Raw genomic sequence first — 19,935 nt, forward strand, 5'->3', positions numbered from 1 at the left:
TCCCAAATTGCAAACTAAAACTCATGATGGTAAACAGCAGGCCCATGGACAGACAGAAAATGAAAACTAGTTTTTAACAGTGATAGCAAACTCTGACATTATTTCATAGAAAAGCACAGAACGTCTCACCTAAAGAGCTGGTATTTAGGATATTCTCCATATATCTGACCATTGCTTCAACATCACTGTCCTGTGAACATAAGGAAAAGAAAAGGTAAATCACCAATTTCAACAGATCTCATGGTTTTGGGAACACTGCCATTTGTTACAGTATATAAGTCAGCAATATGAGGTAAGAGGCAAATGTTAGAGTTATCAGAAACCACAATTCATACTTGTAATTTTTTTCAATAAAGGACATCAGTATAACAACATAGGAATCATCATTTTCAGTCCAAGCATTAGGGAAGCTGAAATAATAATCTTCTAGCGTATTAAATTGCTGTAACAAGGAGTGTTGTGGCATGGTATTATATGAAAGAATTAAATATCTACCTGCCCCCACGCAAAATTCTATTCCTGTAATATTACACTATATCATTTGATATTGCTTTCATTATAGGATTCTCTTTCCTGTTAGCCATTCTGAGCTTCCGTAATAGAAGAAAGGCAAGACAGAAATCTTTTTAAATAGCTATGTAAGTAGAAGGAATAAATGAATAAAGCAGTTTAAAATCCCATTGATTTCAGTGAAAGGTATTTAAGAATTTCCTTAAGTTTTCTACTGAAAATGGATAAAATAATACAAAATGAATAAAATAATTCAAAATTATGCTTGTTTTCTTTTGGTTTTCTATTACTCTGCAATCCCTGGCTCTTTAATATCAATCAATACAAGCAATATAAAATCATGCTGCACTGAGGAGAAACAGGATCAGTTAATTAAACCAAAGCATTTTCTAACTTCTCAGGGCCTTCGGTCTCAGATTGTCTTGTCCAGATGATGCAAATCAGTAGTCCTGGGCTAGGCCAGGATCAGGCAGAATGGATGGATATGTGGTCTGATTCAGGGGCCTTAAATGTCTTAAATGACCAGCTATTTGCCACAGAGTTGCTAGGAAACTCTGCTGCAATAGGAAACAGACAGTCCTGTTTCCCTGTACCAGCCTCACCATCACATCTGCTCCATCACGGCATGTGATGTCGGATCAGGGCACCTGGACATGTGGGTGTAGCCAGGAGCTCTCACTCCACCTTATGGGTCGCAATAGGGGTCTTCTTGGCAGACACAATGGTAAGGCAGGTACAGGGTGCACAGCAGTAGGAGGTCCATGGTGGGCAAGTAAACACCTGCCCATCCCCATGCCAGCCAGGGGAGTGACCCAAGTCAGAACCAGGAGCAGAATGCCCATCTGCTTAGGGCCTGCAAAATGAAATTAAGAATCTCCTTGTGTGTGTTTATACAGTTGGTCCTCCTTATTCCAAAAAAAAAGTATAAATTTCAAACCACAAACTTTGATTTTTCCATTTTATATATGGGACACTATTTTACTATGCCACTGTATTCAATGGGACTTGAGCATTTACGGATTTTGTTATCCATGGCAGTCTTGGAACCAAACCCTAGCAGAGAGCAAAGGCCCACTTTCACCAACTCAGTATGTGTTTCATTTTACTTAACACAAACTTACCAGTTAAATTAAAAAAGAAAATCAATGGTCAACATATACTAAGGGTCTGTTTAGACAATCATGTGAACTGAGTTGAACTCACTATAGCCTCTACATTTTTATGTATTGAAAGGATTGATATGAAGCTAAAGGGAAAAGAAGAAAAACCATCAATCCCTAGGAAGAGCAAAGGTTCTTAATCTACCACAGTTTCACCAGAGTAGACAGAATGCTGTCCACCCTGAGTAAACTGCAACTATGAAAAGACCAATTTGTAAACTGTTATGTTTTAAAAACACACACACACACTAAAGCATTAAGAATTTCTTCTGAGCAATGGTAAATTTGGGGCCAAGTGAGAATATTTTCAATTTAGAAAATTAAATCTAAGGACTAGTTCAGTAAGGATGATTAGACATTAAGGGAAACAGGATGAAAGATGCTGAGGTAAGGAAAAATGGCTGTCTTGCTTTACTAACATAATGCTGTAAATGTGCCAGTGTATGTTCTTATTTGAGTATATAGCTGCTTCATCCATTAATGACACCAAAATTTATGTGTGTGCACTGGGTGAAACACAAACAAGCACAAATAATGGGATCACATTCTGACACAGGTGGCAATAAAACAACTTCCATTTGCTCTATGTTTTTCTTGTCACGGAAACATGAGCCACAAAGATATGACAAATTATCATGCTGCCCAAAGCAGATTGCCAGTCTTGAGTTTACTCTGTATTGTTAAAAAAATATTGCTTAAGCCCTCTAAAAGGCTGTATATTACTACAAATGAGTGGTTTCCTTTATACAGTTGGCTCTCCATATCCATGGATTCAACCATCCATGGCTTGAAAATAGCCCATCCTCCCCCCAAAAATGCCAAAAAGTAAATCTTGATTTTTAAGTGACTCCAATTTACTACTTCCTTCTATATAATGGGATTTGAGCATGCATAGATTTTGGTATCCGGAGCAGGGCAGTGAGAAAGGTCTTGGAACCAACTCCTAGAAGATATCATGGGCCCACTGTATGCCATTTGGGAACCTAAGGAAAACTTTGAATTATCTGGATGATGTTGGGAGGAACTCTCAATAAGTTCCAATTAATGTCAGTAGTCATATAATTTATGGCATAGATCACATGATTTTCTAGTTGTTATTCATTTTGTGTACCAGCAGCACTCCAAACTTAACACTTTTTGTCTGAAGAATTTTAGCCCAGGAAGCAAGATACTACAGTCAAATCTAGATTCAATTATCATTTCAGTATGTTTTTGTTTGTTTTAACACTTAAAAAGAGAAACTGTTCCATTTTTACTGAACATGAGATCATAGTTAACAAGCTTCTTATGTATTTCAGCCATGTTAATATGGTGAAACTGCTATCTGTTTTCTCCAGTAAGGTGGTGTAGGCTATATTTCAGAGGAAGGGACTGGCAAATCACCTCTGAATATGCCTTGACTGAAAAACCTCATGCAATTCATGGGTTCACCATAAGTTGACAGACAACTTGAAGACATACATAACACACACACATTAACAAGTGCTCTCCTCTGCTCCCAGCTTTCCTTGGAATATAGACTATATGTTCTGAAATAGGGAGCACATAATCACTTACTTAGATGGATTTGACAGGTCAAAACAAGAAAATTTATGCAACTAGCGTTTTGAACTACTGCACTATAATCCAACTGTCAACAGGGGGAGAGAATGCAGAACCCATTTGTGGCAAAATAATGTCAGTTTTGGAAAGTGACATCAACGATGAAACAGCAATGCAGATATAGCAGGATGCCACCGCCCAGATGCATCTAAATGGGGGAGCTTCCAACTTCAAAATTTGGCAAGCTGAGTGAGGCTTTGACCTGGGATGAATCCAGGCGGTGGCATCCCAGCTAGATAGGCAGTGATTTGGGTATGATAACATCCAGTGGCATCCCAGATCCCGAATTCAAGCTGGAAGAGGTAAGCCACATTATTTGTTAATGGGATAAGGTCCATACTCTTAATGGGCTTTTTCAAAAGGTTATTGCATTTTTCCATACTGTTTGCATTTTGTAGTTGCAAAAGTTGTCACACTGTGTTTTTGGAAGAGTAAATGTATACCTGATTTGTTTTACACACAGTGAGTAATGTATTTTCTTCTTCATCATCACTATCTTGTTCTTCATCTTCTTCCTCTTCTTCAACCCCCACCTCCTCTTCCTGATCTTCACTTGTTTCTGAACACGAATCAAATACGTCATTATAATATTCTTCTGCAATAAGTGGATCTTCTGGGATTTCTGGAACAAAACAGGAGCAGTTTATGAACTACATTTTGCTCAATCATTGTTCACTATGCTCTGTAAGTCAATGGTGGTTTGGCCTTAATGGCCTTGGTGCTTCTGTTCTCATAAACTGGGTATCTGATTTTTCTCAGTTCCCTTTATCCCATTTAGCTATCTACCTCCTCCCCCCAAAATTTGCTCTTTGGAGTTAACTCTCTCCCCCCCCCCCCAGAATAAAATGGCATGAAGGGTTACAGTATATGTAGGATGAAAGAGAGACAATCATGTGACTCAGCTGGTCTTCTCTGCTAAGGCAAAGACCCCATTGGATACAGTCCCAAGTATTTATTAATTGAAAAAAATTAAGGAGAAGGGCATTCAAGCTATCTATGAGAAATTCACTATATATAAATATTGGGAGCAGTATATGCATTTGAAATACAGCCAGCAATGTGTAGTAGTTTAAGTGCTGGACTATGACTTAGGTTTGCCTTAGGGTTTGCATAAATTGGCAACAACTTGAAGGCACATAGCAAGTATATGTATGATTTCAATAACATAAATAAGACCACACTTGCTGAGATCAAAGCAACAACCCTGAAATAATTTGTATGGGGGAAGATGTTTCATGGGAGAATATGTCCTGTGGTGCTTGCAATTCAATGTCTTCTTCTTTCAATTAATCTGACTCCAATTAAGAACTGACATACAAGAGAGTGTACCATTGCAACTGTTCAACTTAAATGAGTGATCAGTTCCTTGAACTAAGATCACAGCAAGCAATCCAATTCAAGACAAGCAAGATGGTAAAATGATATTGTTGGAGGAAAAGATGCTTTTTGAATATGGCATGGCATCAACCCTGAGCATACTTGGGAAATGGAGGGCCCCTAGCTGGTGACAGATGGGGTTTGAAAAGCTCAGCCTCAATTTCATTGTGTTTCTCCAAATCCCAGCCACATTCTCATTTCATTCCTTTGTTCATATCAGTCAACTAAACTTTTTTTCCCTTCTGCGTGGAAAAATTGTATTCATTTGCCATAAACGTTTTTCCCCTATGTACACATCTTTGTAAGCATTCCAGTTAGGAGATTCTGAGACTTGTATCAGAGACAGAAAAATAAATTTACAGTTGGCCCTCTATATCCATGGATTTTTAATCCATGGATTTGAACATCCATAGTTTGAAAATATTCCAAAAATTATAAATTGCAAAAGGCAAAAGTTGGTTTTGCCATTTTATACAAGGGACATAATTTTACTATGCCATTGTATTTAATGGGACTTGAGCATTCACGGATTTTGGTATCCATGTGGGTCCATGGAACCAAACCCCAGTGGATACCAAGGGCCCACTGTACCAAGCTCTGAATCTTATCATTCACTAAAGTATGTTGGTACTTATTTTTGAATTTATGCATTTTGGCAATTCTCGTTTTTAAATGTGTGCATGGTTTTGTATATATTTAATTCTCCAAAACACATCACAAACCTTGTAAATGTTGGAATTTACAAGGGAAAATGCATGTTATCTGGCAATAAATCTGAGAAAGTGCAATGTGTCGAGAATCTTTGCTCCAGAGAAATTATTTTTTAATCCATATTCTCAAAGAGGCACTTGAACACCCACCTGAACATGTGATTTCAACATGGTAAAAGGTGCCTTCCAACTACCCATCACTTTAGGTTTCATACAATACCCTTGAGGAATACTGTGACAAAACATTATGCGATGTTTTAAATGGAAGGCAGTGGCAGGATGCTACACAGTGCCACCTGGTAGTAAACCCAAAGGTAATTATGAACTAGATTTCAGAGACATAGCCATGCTAGTCTGGAATATCAGATAACAAAAGGATCTTGTAGCACTCTTGAGACTAACTGTATGGAAGGAGTTTTAGCATAAGCTTTCATAGAGGGCCTATACAGACAGGCCAAAATAAAGCTGCTTTGGATCACTTTAGAGGTATGCTGTTTAAATGACACACACATCATAAGAAGCCAGGAGCTGCATCAATAGTCCTTAGGACTGGAACATGGCTTTGGTGTGGCTTCTGGCCTCTTAGGACGCATGCATCATTTAAACAGCATACCTCCAAACTGACCCAAAGCAGCTTTATATGGGCTCTTGGTCTGCTTCCTGAGAGTGAAGCCATAACTTTTGCATTTCTATGACTATTCATTCAATCTGATTACAAAGGTCCTTCCTAGTCACTCCATACATCTGAAGAAGTAGAACAAGTCTACAGAAGCTTATGCTACAACCTCTTTTGCACAGTTAAGTCTCAAAGATCTCTATGAATGACTAGTACTGGTAGTGAACAATTGACCTACATATGGGGCAGATATCTGTGTGTAGTGAGAGCACGGACCTCCAATTTGAGGCCAGCACTGTTGGAAATCCCCAAAATGGAACCAAAACACTTACCAAATAAATATTACATTAGTGATGAGAATATTCACATTAAGAAACATAATGTGGGAATTTTAAAAGCCAGAATAAAATGTAGGAGTCTTTAGGAGGACAGACTGAGTGAGGCTTAGCTAGCATAACAAATGGGAGCGTACAATGGGAGCTACTGTCCAACAGTATTTGGAAAGCCAAAGGTTCCCCATCTCAGATAATATTAATACTATTAGCATTTTATACGAGAATCCTCCATTGCATGAATCTCTGTAGAAAACAATGAAGTACAAACTGTTGAAAGTAGTACTTGCCAAATTACTAGTGGCAGTTTTTATGTGGTACCATCTTTTATAACTATTGAAGTTTTTCCTTTGTGGGAGAAATAGAATGTTTGAAAAATTGCTTTAATTTGCTTCTTCCCTGGAGTTCATTATTAGTTCATTAATGCAGCCATCTGACTTTCACATGCATTTAAGGGCAACAAACAAATTCATTTATTTGCAGCCAGCAAACAAACAAGAAACTAAGAGTGAACACACGAGAGAACAAAACTGTAATAAAAAGTTAGTACTTTTAAAAACAAAGTTAGTACTCTTAAGCAAAGAGATAGCAAATCTTTCTCTGCAATTTCATGTCCATTTCCAAGACCATTCCATGGAATAAACATAGACTTTTAAATATAATTGTGTATAACTGTATGACATAGTGCCTTGAGTGTTGGACTATGACTCTGGAGACTAGGGTTCAAGTCCCAATGAGCCATGAAACCCACTTGGTGACCTTTGGTACATCACACTCTCTTGGCATCGCTAAGGCATCGCTACAACCATCATATGTGCATGGGGCTGAAAAATGTCTCCACCACTATTGGAACTGATTCCTGATCTAAATATAGTGACATATATAATGCACACACATTCGCAACTAGTCATGAGTTTGCCCATCTTGGCTTGATTCAGAGCTACCTCTGTATTTACAGGTATGGTATTTGCATGCTTTCTTGGTGAGCAGTGATTGTTTTAACAGGAGTCTGAGTGAGGCAGTGCTTGACATGGCAAATTTGCTTCTCTCCCCCTATCCTGACACTGGAGCTCCCTCACTTAGGCCCCATTCTCACTAGCCCATTTGCTGTGGATAGAACTGGGCAGATCCAGTTGCCCCCATACCAAATCTGCCCGGAAAGTTCTGACTACCCTTTACCTTGATCGATGCAATTTGCCCCTCTGAAGTTCACATTTGCAGTACCGCTTTAAAACGGAGCCTTCTTTGTTGTCAATCAAATTCACTTCCACTTTTGTAAAGGTGACATATCCTACAATCACTGGCCAACAGAATGGGTGCTTTCCTCCCTCCTTTAAAAAAAAAAAAAACTGGCAGAAGTGTGCACATATTCTATCAACTTGTCAAATTTTAAAAACTCCAGGTGTGTGTGTGTGTTGTGTGTATTTGAGTAATTACAGATTATGGCAACCCTAAAACGATCATGACCGGGGCCAAGTTCACATTTGCCAGCAGCAGGGAAGAAACGGGTTTTCCTAAAAGACACGGGAAATAATCCACTTTCGGAAAAAACGCTCTAAGGGGGATTTGCCCTGGATTGAGCGTGAAAGACCCTAATTCTGATGTTTTTTAAATCAGTGCCAATGGGAACTTCTGACTTTTAATCTGGGGTACAATTTGGTACAAAAGGTAGTGTGAATGGCCCCTTAGAGCTCTCTCCATGAGAAGAAAACTGCAGCTCTGTTGCCACCACCAAATGCCTGTGCTTTTATAAATCTGGCTATGCCACGGTCTGCTCTGGGGATCATCAGAGCTAGCTACTGAGGAGGTTTAGCTGTCACCTCTCCCTTTTACCTCTTCCTTTTGGTCTTGTATACTCTTCCTCTGTCTTCTCCTCCCTGGGAGCATGGGCAGCTGGGGGCTATCATAGTGACAGCCATATCCTCATCTTGCTCCTTCCTTCTTTTCAGGCAGAGAGAGGACACCCACAACCACATTCTCCTTGGGAAACTAATCATATTGTCCTTCTTCAGCAGGGGTGTATGTGTTTCTAACAGTATCATCGCTAAGACAGTGTGAAAGGTGACAATTCACTAGTTGCCTTAGCCAGCAGGAGAACTGAGCTGCCCCTATTGGTGAGGATGTTGTTGTGTGTTTTCAAGACATTTCTGACTTACGGCAACCCTAACGGGAACCTTATCATAGGGTTTTCTGAGGCTGAGAGTGTGTGATTTGCCTAAGGTCACCTAGTGGAGTTCTATGGGTGAGTGGGGGTTAAAATCCTGGTCTCCAGAGTCATAGCCCAACACTTAAAACATTATGCCACAGTGGCTCTCTGTGAGGATATAGGAAAAGCTGATTCCAAATATTCTCTCCTGATTCATAATGTTGGCAGATGTGGGTGAGTGGTGCTGTAAACATGCATTAATGTATTTATCCTCCAAAATTCACACAACAGTGATACCTTTTTATCGGGCCAACTAAAATCCTCTTGCCATCCAAGTTGGCATCTCTTTTTGTCTTGCTAATGGGACAGGGCCAGAAGGGAGAGAGGCTGGCCTGCATGAATGTCCCTCCATACCACCTGAACTGAGAACAGCTATAGCTTGACAAACTGCAAAAGGCTTGTGACTAACATCATATTTTTAAAAATATTTTCTTCTCCTGTATGATTTTTAACAACTTTGTCTGATGAAGAAACCAATGGAGCTTTGAAAGCTTGTAACATGTATTTTGTGCATTTTCGTTGGCCCAGTAAATGTATCATTATTTTTTGATTTTTTGATGTTATTGTACTTTACTCCATGACCAACAAGGATATGTTTTTATCCTCTGAGACTAACAGTTTGGTTTCACCTGCTCTATACTTACTCCACTGAGCAGTGATGGCAGGGGACAACTTGTTAATTCAAGGCTTCTCTACTGTCTCCTCCCCTGGAAAAGACTAAAACCCCTCACAAAGACAAGGCTTTAGATCTGATTAATCTAACTACATAACAACTAAATAAACATTAGAATGTATCCATTAAGATATGCTAAGTCAGATGCAGTAGATTATTTACAATAACAAGAGTTTACACAAAAGTAAAAAGTTCATAATGGCCTGTTACAGACAGCCAAAATAAAGCTGCTTCAAGTCACAGTGGAGGTATGGTGTTTCAATGATGCATGTGTCATAAGAGTCTAGAAGCCACACCAAAGCCACACTCCAGTCCTTAGGGCTGGAGCGTGGCTTTGGTGCAACTTCTGGACTCTTAGGATGCATGCATCATTGAAACACCGTACTTCCACTGTGACTCGAAGCAGCTTTATTTTGGCTGTCTGTAACAGGCCACTAAATCATTTCTACGTAAATATCTACAAAGCAACTTTGAAGTTGAGGTCATTCCACTGCAATCTTTGAGAGTTAAACAGAAGCACTAAAATATTCTGAGCCTGTGACAAAATGGCTAGCTTTGGGCATACAGACAGCATGAATGTTTTTACATTCTGAGCTGAAAAAGGACGTCAAAAATAATGACCCTCAGTTCATAAGGGCTGAGTATTAAGAACCAAGACAAATTTTTAACTGAACCTGATATTTATTAATTCCAGTAGCATCACGATTCTGGGTCATCTTTTAAATCACACAAGGGTTCATGGGTTGCCCCAGTAACTGGTGAAGTTGCAAAATCATGCTGGTGCATTTTAGCTAGCAATTTGTCACACAGTCTTGGGGTCAGACATTAAAATATGTCTGTGAATGGGCAAAATAGTCCAATACATATAATACATAATATGTGTACACACACACACACACACACACACACACACTTAATTGCCAGTAAAGAATCCATGATAGCACAATATGCACAATTATCTATATCAGTGGTTCTTAACTTTTTTTTTAACCTTTAAAAATATTTTATTGCTGAGGATCTCCAAGACTTAACCCAAGATTTCAAAACCCTAGTAACAACAACAACAGCAATAACAACATCTGAACACTGAACCATTCATTAACAATTACACCATCTGTTTATCTTTCTCCTATAGGCGCTGGATGGGGAGAGAAGATGTCTCCAGTTTGTGGCTGGAGCATGTTGAATGGCAAGACTCATCACATTACTGCACTACACTCTCATAGTGCTGCTGTTCTACTTTTACTGCTCTGGCTGCCTCCTGTTGCATTTTAAATGCCCCTCCTTAAACTGCAAATCCCAAAAAGCAACAGGAGGAAGCCAGAGCAGTTAAAGTGGAGTAGCAGTGCTATAAGAGTGTAGTGTGGTAATATATGTCAGACCCAGCCAGCTGGCCAGCCAGCCTTTGCCTTGAGTCCCATCACTGGCTGATTCATTGCCTCCTCTCTGCAGGGCAACGGACACATGACAGAAAACAAATACTGTCGAAAAAGAGACTTATGCACAAGAGAGTCAATAACCCTTCTCTCCAGAAGCAGAGATCATCAAGTACTGTCCAAAAAGGGACTAGGGCACATGGAAATCAATAGCCCCTCTCCCCAAAAGCAGTGATCACAAAGCACAATCCAAAAAGAGGTTTTGTGCGCATGGACATCAATAACTCTGCTCCCTAGAAGCAGGATCCACAAAGTACTATCCAAAAAGGGAATTGGGCACATGGAAGTCAATAGCTTTGTGCCTTAGAAGTGAGGATCATGAAGCACTGTCCGAAAAGGGATGTGTGCATATGGATCTCAATAATTCTACTGCCTTTGCATCTCCTTCCAGCTCTAACATTCTGTGATTCTATGATTCCATCATACTCTTCAGAATGTTTTGACGGAATTTGAAATGAACTAGAAGACAGAAAAGAAGTGGGACGGAGGGTTTGAGCTCCAGTGGAGCTAGCCTCAAAGCAAAGCAGAAGTATCATGGTGCCAAAGGGAGATACATTGCTACTGGCGGGAAAGGAGATGGAGAGGAGGAGGAGGAGGGCGAGGAAGGTTGCAGGGTGGGCAGGGAGTAGCAGAGAGCTACATTTACAATCCATGCGGGTCTCTGCCACTGCCTACCCACCCTGCATCCTCTTCACCCTCTTCCTGGTTAACATTGAATAAATCAGTGCTGACATCAGTGCTGAGGGGTTCCAGATCCTTTGCTTGTTTGCTTGCTTGCTTGCTCTTCCTTCCTCTGCTCTGGGCTAGAAAGGAGAGTAGGGAGAAAGAGGGTAGGGCAAAGGCTGGCTGTCAGTCTGCTGTCACTCTGCTGTTGCTCAGCTCACCTCTTCCCTGTAGTGGAGCAGCTACATGACAGACAACTCACACAGCCCAGCCAACCAGCCTTTGAATTGTCTCCTGTTACATGGCTACTCTACTGCAGGACATGGGCTGAGCACCGCAGCCTTCAAACCTTTGAGCCTGTGCAAATGCTCTGTGAGGACATCATGGACCCCTGGTGGTCTGTGGATCACAGGTTAAGAACTACTGATCTATATTGTGTGCATTTGTTACTTGTTTCAGTAATGTAAAGTCTCTAAGGAGAGGAAGCCAAGGTAGTTTCACAGTGGAATAATATGCATTTTCTTATGTGCCATTGTAGTGGGTTGTGTTTGCAGAAGATAGGCAAGGAGTTTAGTTACTGGGCTTCTTTTCTAGTATGACTCCCTAACCTCCAACAGTTGCATTCCTTGCTCCAGAAGATCCCCTGTGTGTATGGCAGATTTTGGAGTCCCCATTTTAGTAGTAGTGTATTTATTTACAGTCATAGACCAATAAAAGAATATATCACTTACAAAAATGTAAGTCACATTGAGTTAAAACAGTACAGAGTTACATAAAAACAACTTAAAACATAGGTTTATACAATGAGAATTGAAGGTCTCAAATAAACATACAACAGTTAGTAAGAATGCTTTTCTATGCCATCTGTGCTCTTGAGCTGATCATAATTCTTTGTAAGGCATCCCCATTGGATTGTTCAGTTGTGAACAACAATTTCAGTTAAGTTGCACAATGACAGTACAAGAACATAATATAATAAGTCAACAGCAGTCAACAGTTACACAGATGGAGGCCTAACTGGAATTCCTTCTAACCATAACAAATGTAATATAAACACACATTTTAAAAAACCCTCTAGCAATTCATATGATAATATGGAGATGCTGAGCAATGTGTGAGGTGCATGCATAAGCATGGTTTGAAAGCACTGAAAGCATCTTTGAAAGCATGACACATATAATTTCAGAAGACACCCATGGTGTGTGACTGCTCAGATTTAAAAAGAGTTGGATATAGGTTCTATTAATCAATAATGTCAGAGGTTAAGTTCAATCAATTAGCAAAATTATTTAGAAAGAATATATCAGGAGCAGTGTTGCATGCTCCCAAAATCCTTGTCATTGTTTTATAAAAGACAAAAGCTAAAGCCTTGCCACTCTTCATGGGATGACTGTATTACCTATCTTGCATTTCTCTGGAGAATATTGCAGATCAAGACAACAAATTGCATTAAGGATACATCAAACAATTTGCATCTCACATGGGTTGCTAGAGTTGCATTGAAGTACAGTACCTACCTTGTAAGAGAGATGGGTTTTGATCCTGGAGGCTTTGTGCCATGCTTAGCTTGACTATAGCATTTACTGGGATTAATGTCTTCATAACATGGCTAAAACTGAATGAATTTCATTACCCAACTATACCCAACACTGGTGGAATCTGAACTTTCTTCCACTCTGCTGTCTCTTGTTGTGTCAAAAACCTGCTCCAGAGAGTTCTCTAGATCTTTGGAACTGATTTGTAGGGTGCATGTAGATTGCTAAAGGGAGGGTGATAATTGATTCTGGCAGAAACAATGAGATCTAACCTGCCATTACATCCTGCCCCAAATGTGCAGCCTATGTATGTACAGGCATGCACACACACACACACACATACACAGGTATATGTAATTAATGGAGGTAAATGACTGGAGGTAAAATAATGTCAACCTTACAAATGAATTGCAAATGAAAAGATCATTCATCTCTGCCTGATGTTGTTCCTGCATATTACCCAGCAGAATTTTTTCTAGCACAAATTCAGAACAAAACATCAGTAACTGTCAAAATTAGCACTGGAAATACGCAAATAATATATGCAATTATTACAATGTGCTTTGCTATTTTGGTATTATAATAAATTCAGTGGCTTGTTAAGTATAACATATTGCAATGTATTTATTAAGGGAATGAATTTTCAGTCTTATAACCAGTGGGGTATACAGCAATAAGAGAACAGGAAAGGTACAAAGTCTTTAGGGTACTGCAGCTTTGTGACTAGCAATGGTGAGAAACTCAACTCCTTAAAAAGCAGTATTGGCTTCTGGTTCATATGTCAGGGAGTCAGGATGACTCCACTGTGGCTTTTAGTCCAAACTTTAGGAGCTATCTATCATGCAAAATCCTGTAATAAAATAGGTTTAAAGACTCTGCTTCTTTAAACTTTGAACTCAAATCTGGAACAGATTCACCACAGCATTGACACTGGAGCCCCCAGTCACTGTTGCTAATGATCTGGTAGAATTCCTAAAAGTTTGTGAAAAGAGGGAAGGGTATTAGTGCAGTGCTGAAGTGAGTATGTGTAAAAACCGAAAGGTCCACCCCAAACCTTCCCCATTTTAGCTAAATCATGATCTTCCTGTGCTTTTTTTTAAACTGCAGCTGGTATACAAAGGTAAGTCAGCCAAGGTCCCCCCCCCCAAAGTCATAATTTGAACAATATGGTTACTAAGATCCAAAACACACTGCAGAAACAATCCAGTTTGAGACCACTTTAACTGCCCTGTCTCAGTGCTAGGCAATTCTGGGAACTGTAATTTAGTGAAACATTTATCCTTCTCTTTCAGAGAGCTCTGGTACCACAATAAATTACAATTCCAAGGATTCCCAGCAACGATCCAGGGCAGTTAATGCAGTCTCAAACTGGATTATTTCTGCAGTGTGTTTTGGACCTAAAATACCAATAAGTACATGAAACAATCCTGTGCTCACTGATAAATCTCAATTTATGTAGATTCTTCAGGTTTGGGAGATTTTTTTTCCACATTTCCCCAGAAATTAAAAAAGAGATTGAGACAATTGTGCTCTTCTTTCCACAATGCTCTAGCAAAGCACAGTGGGCCCTCCATATCCATGGAGTCATTATCCATGGATTCAAGCATCCATGGATTAAAAAAATTGAATATATATATATATATATATATATATATATATATATCAAAAAGCAAACCTTGATTTTGCCATTCTATGTAGGGTCATCATTTTACTATGCCATTGTATTTAATGGGACTTGAATACCCATGGATTTTGGTATCCACTGGAGGTCCTGGAATTAAACCCCAGCAGACACCAAGGGCTCACTGTATACCACAAATGATCATATTCTGTAAACTCACAAATGGAACCCTTTCCCATTATAAAGAGCGGGACTTCCCATCACTCCCATAGTGTTCAGCATGGAAATATATGGTATGCTGGAACCATACCTTAGGTCATAGACAGAGGAACCTTGGTTTCACCACATGTGCCTTAGGTCATACTCCCTATACTAAAAGCTACTCCACTGTGAATAGTGAAAGTGTGGATATTTTCAGTAACTAATTTCCTCTAGTCAGAAGAGGGCAAATGTGGTCTTCTACAAGTCTTTGGCACTTACACCAGCCCAGGCCAGTGTAATCAGTGAAAAAGGATTATGGGAACTGGAGTATCAGCTCATCTTGAGCCACATTTATCTAAATTTTTATCCACCTCCAAGAATGAACCACTCCTTAAACATCGTGATCATTGCTATAATGAGATCAGTCACCTTTTACTATGTACAACTAATTTAAGAAATATATTTTCTCAGACTTGAGTTTTATCCACACATCTGTGGCTGAATTTGTCAAGATGCTTCCTGCAAATGAACAGTTTATTTCTCACCTTCTCTTGAAGTGAGCTGTGCACTCTTGTTTGAGCCAGGATGCTGCCTTGGTGTAAAATATATGCTCAAAGCTACTGAAGTGAACAGAAAGAAATGACAGCACGTCAAGGTGAACTGGCTGTCACAAAGCACTCTTGCTTAGCAAGAGATAGCAGAACAGTTGGATTCTGCAGCCATGCTTTGCCTCAGTTTCAGTCTCAAGGGCCTCAGATTGTTCAGCACTTCTCTTCAGTCTCATGTGAAAAGAATAAATCTCCATAACTCATATGGATGATGTGTCGGGAATGAAATCATCCAAAGATAATTTTACTCCCTTGTTTTAAATATTCCCTTTTTGTATTAACATATATTCGTTTATAGGTATAACAAATGTTTTCTTCAGCACTGGGGAAGGGGTGGGCATAGGGCACAAGAACTTTTTCACTTTGTAAGTTTGTCGTGTGTGCTTCCTGTCATCTATTGCCCTTCAAGGATTTGCCCTTGTCATTTGCCACTCTGTAGAAAATTAGGAAGACACAATGAAAGGATGATGGGCCACCAAGATTCTTGGAAGGAAAATTTGTGGTTATCACATTTCCAGGTACAAAGTGTTGTGTTCATGGTCACCACTCCTACACTCTACAGCTCCCTTTCAAGGAAGGTTAGGTTCACTCTTCTCTGTTGTCCATCATCAGGCAAAGACATTTACTCAGATAGGTCTTTGGCATATAAACTGATTTTAAACAGGTCTAACCAGTTGGGGGCTAGCTAAGTAACTGCTATGTTTTAATTGTTTTTTTAAAACCTATTTGGGTGACAGCTATGGTTTTCTTTGTTGGGTTCTAATTTCCTCTCAAAACTTACTTGTTTTCAAATTCTGTTTTAAGTAAGGTTTTGGTTTTGGTGTGCATATTCTATTTTATTGTTGGTTGCTCTGAATGCCTTTTTTGGCAGAAAGGTATAAAATAAAATTAAAACTATTTACACCTACACCTGCACAAAAAAAACACACACACACACACGTGAATTTGTCACAAAATTAACAATTTTTGTTACCTTTGGGGAGGAGAGTTCATCGGTAAGAAAAGAAGTTTACTGTACAAGAAGAAAGCTATCACTGTCTATAAACTACAGAAGTTAAATTGTACCTCTAATTTCCTGCTGGTCTGAATAAACAGCAGGGGGTATTTTATCTGCTGCATGTAGCTGCATATTGTAAGAAACAAAATGCCAGATGAGATGGATTTTGGAATATCAGGCAATTCTCGCGTTCCTATCTACTAGCATATTGTTTTCTACTCATGTCTCAAGCAAGCATTGGTGATATAATAGCTGTCTAACACAGCAATATGAGTTTTTAGATAGCATTGAACCAGGAACACCCATGGGATATAATACTGTTGGAAATACAGGGTATAGACACCATGTTTATATCTCTATCATAAGATGTGCCAAGCAAACTATCATGACTTATATCTTTGATCAATTTAATTTCAATTAGCACTTCTGAATTCAGTCTTCCACAATTACTAAGAATGTATAGCACAGGACGGATCAGATAAAAAGGAGAAAATCAGGATACTGTCACCCTATTTTAGTACCTTAACTGTAGTACTGTACATGAAATCTGTCAGTGAATGAACAAGGTAGAATTCTATTCTGTTACAAAAACTGCCTAATACTGAAGTTTGTTTGAAAGTGAACAGTAGGGTACATTGACCACAATGTTAGCTGAAGCTGTATAAAACAAAGTTGTTTTTCATTATTCTGAATGACTGTCTGCATTATTCAATGCATTTGTATCAAATTTAATTAACTGTATGTGATGCCTGACAGTCATTGAAATTGTTTATTTTATTTATTTAAAGCATTTTATACTGCTCTTCTTCAGCCAAAACATGCTCCTGGGCTGACTTACAGAAATCATTAACTTTATGACTCAGTCTGCTTTGGTGGTTTTTTAAAAAAATCTTCCTGATGGCTACATGATTCTCGTAAACCAGAAATTTTACAGCCATTCTTTAGAGATAATTATTTTAGATATGGCAAGTATGCATATTGATAAAATAATATAGGAATTAAAGATTACATTACAGCACTAAATGGCCAATAAGATTTTGATACTGGTGATATCATTACAGGCAAACAAAGCTCTCTTGTTGCCCTCACTTTAAATGCTGGGGTCAGGGGTAGGAGTGGTGGTATAGAAATAATATGTTGACTCCTTACCAAGGCAAGTAACCCAACACTTCCTATGTGGCAATGAACCTACCAGCATAATTGTAAATAAGAAGATGGTGCCGCTGAGAACAATTGGATTCTTGAACCATGGCCTACAGTTTCAGGAGGGAGGAATGTTTGGCAAGCAATGTGCTGCACCTCACACCAGTTGGCAGAAGTGTTATTGTCAACAGTCTCAAAAATTTGATCAAGAGGGCTTTAAATTGAGTTATACAAGAAAGGGAGACAGTATTCTGGAGGGCACAAGGTCAGCAAGGGCTAAAGATAATAGGCAAATGGTTATAGAGAGAACATGGCAAATAGTGCAAAGAGCCAACAATGGGGGGGGGGGGACTTTACTTAGGCAGCAAGGAGGGATGTCCCATGGTCTTGGATAGCTCTACACTAGTGCACAGAGCATGGGAAATAAACAAGATGTACTTGAACTCCTAGCACAGCAAACCAAGAACAATATAATAGACATCACTGAAACCTGGTGGGATGAGTCTCATGATTGGAATGCAGTAATAGCGAGGTTATAATCTTTTAAAGAGAAATAGGCCAAACAGGAAAGGAGGAGGAGAAACATTATATGCCAGGGATGTTTACACTTGTGAAGAATTCTAGGACTTAAATCCCAGAAGCCAGGTGGAGAGCATCAGGATAAAAATTAAAGGGGAAAGAAACAACAAGATTGTTATTGTGGGAATTTACTATAGACCCCCAAGTCAGATTGAGGAATTGGATTGCGCCTTTTTCTAGAATAGATGACCACACACTCAGAAAGGAGAGCTGCAGTTGAAGGGTGACTTCGGTTGAACCAGCACAAACTGAAACAACTCTTAGGAATATGGCATTTGGAAAGTGGAAATGCAGTGCCTAATCCCCATTTAGAACCCTAATGGTACTGCTTCCACAGATAAGCTCCTCATGTATTTCCCCAGTAAGTCAGACTATTAATTGATGACACATTTTATCTTTCATGAACTAAGTAGTAGCCACTTACTTCAGTAAGGAAACAGACACAAAGGTATACTTTAACAGTCGGGTGATCTGTTTTAAAAATTAACTGAAAGAAAGATGTTGTGGTGGCAGGGCCAGTCTTACCAACAGATAGAATGAGGTAACTACCTCAAGTGGCACAGCATTTATATGCTGCATGTCGCTGGAGCTACTTGAAGCCGCCATGGGGCCACAGCGGGGCAGAAAAGGCTGCTTTTTCCCTGGCCGAAAAAGGAGTGGGTTTTTGCCACTCTTTTTTCGGTTGGCTTCAAGGCAGATTGGGGCTGCAGTGTGCGTTTGCCACAGCCCCAATCTGTCTTTGGAATGAGCAACTTCAAGCTGCCCCTTCCACCCGTCTGTTTCACCCCTAAGTCTGTTCAGAATCCACCATGCTAGCTCAATATCCCCAAGAATAGTGGAGGGAATGGTCCCACTACCAAGTAAAATTCAACTCCTAATCCAGTTTGCTTCTGTAAATGGAATGGAGGGAAGGTTATTACAACTTGGGCACTCATTGGGGTATATTTTGCTAAATTTAAGGAATTGAAGTTTGAATTGCAATGAAGTAAGTGTGTTTGGAAAGTGTAAACTATTAAGATAGTAAAGTATGACGCATAAATGTGTGTGTAATATTAAGAGCATAAGCACTGGCTGATTCCAGAAAATAAGCCAACCTTGCTATAAACAGAAGTAAGTTAGTAAGGAACAAAAATAAATAACAGATTTAAAATGAACCCAACTCCATTAGTATGAAAGCACCACTAGGATCAGATGGCTGTTGCAATCTGATGGAAGGCAGCCAAGAATCACTGGTCTCCAAGTGTTACATTACAGGATGTTACATCACAAGATCTGCATTGGAGGGTAATAAATATTTATATAAATAAATTTAAATTGTTTATATAATTAGAGGCTAACAAGGATCTGATTTGATTGGACAATTGGAAGCTGAGAAGGATATAAAATCAGCTCAAAAGAGATAGAATCCAGGCTGACTCAAGCATCAGTCTCCCACATAAGATAGCAGTTCTTTAACAGATTGGATGCCAATAATAATGCTCTTAGATGATTACGCCTAGACCATGTCAGCTAGTCCTTATCTATATAGATAAATGCCATTTATGAATATAATCGATGCCTGATATGGCTATGGGTAGATACATCACAGATACATATAACAGATGCTGCCAGGTATAGCAATGACCAAGGGATATTACTGTGGGGCTGTGTGTTCCCCCCACAGATAATAAATGGGCTTTGGTTTTTGTTGTGTGCCTTCAAGTCATTTCTGACTTATGGCAATCCTAAGGCAACCCTATCATGGGGTTTTCTTGGCAATGTTTGTTCAGAGGAGGTTTGCCTTGCCTTCCTCTGGGGATGAGAGTGTGTGACTTGCCCAAGGTCACCCAACAGGTTTCATAGCCAAGCTGAGAATCAAATTCTGGTCTCCACAGTCACAATCCAATGTAATGTAATATGCCACTGACTGAAAAGTCTATATTCGTCCCTAAGGAAAGTGGATAGATGTGTATCTATGATTGTACAT

General features: G+C 39.4%; 1 protein-coding gene across 2 annotated transcripts in view; it reads right to left on the reverse strand.

Annotated features, from left to right (window-relative positions):
• NEK11 (NIMA related kinase 11) overlaps positions 1-19,935 on the reverse strand; it is a 98,233-nt gene that overhangs the window by 26,821 nt on the left and 51,477 nt on the right. For both annotated transcript variants that reach the window (XM_089532824.1, XM_089532823.1), the window contains exons 13-14: positions 3,716-3,894; positions 130-190 (exon numbers count right to left, since the gene is read on the reverse strand). In XM_089532824.1, the coding sequence (XP_089388950.1) occupies positions 130-190; positions 3,716-3,894 (240 nt within the window). The remainder of the gene's footprint in view (positions 1-129; positions 191-3,715; positions 3,895-19,935) is intronic.

The sequence above is a fragment of the Sceloporus occidentalis genome, unplaced genomic scaffold (assembly GCF_023333645.1).
Source record: "Sceloporus occidentalis isolate IW3139 unplaced genomic scaffold, rSceOcc1.0.p SCAF_7, whole genome shotgun sequence".
In the NCBI taxonomy this organism is placed as follows: domain Eukaryota; kingdom Metazoa; phylum Chordata; class Lepidosauria; order Squamata; family Phrynosomatidae; genus Sceloporus; species Sceloporus occidentalis.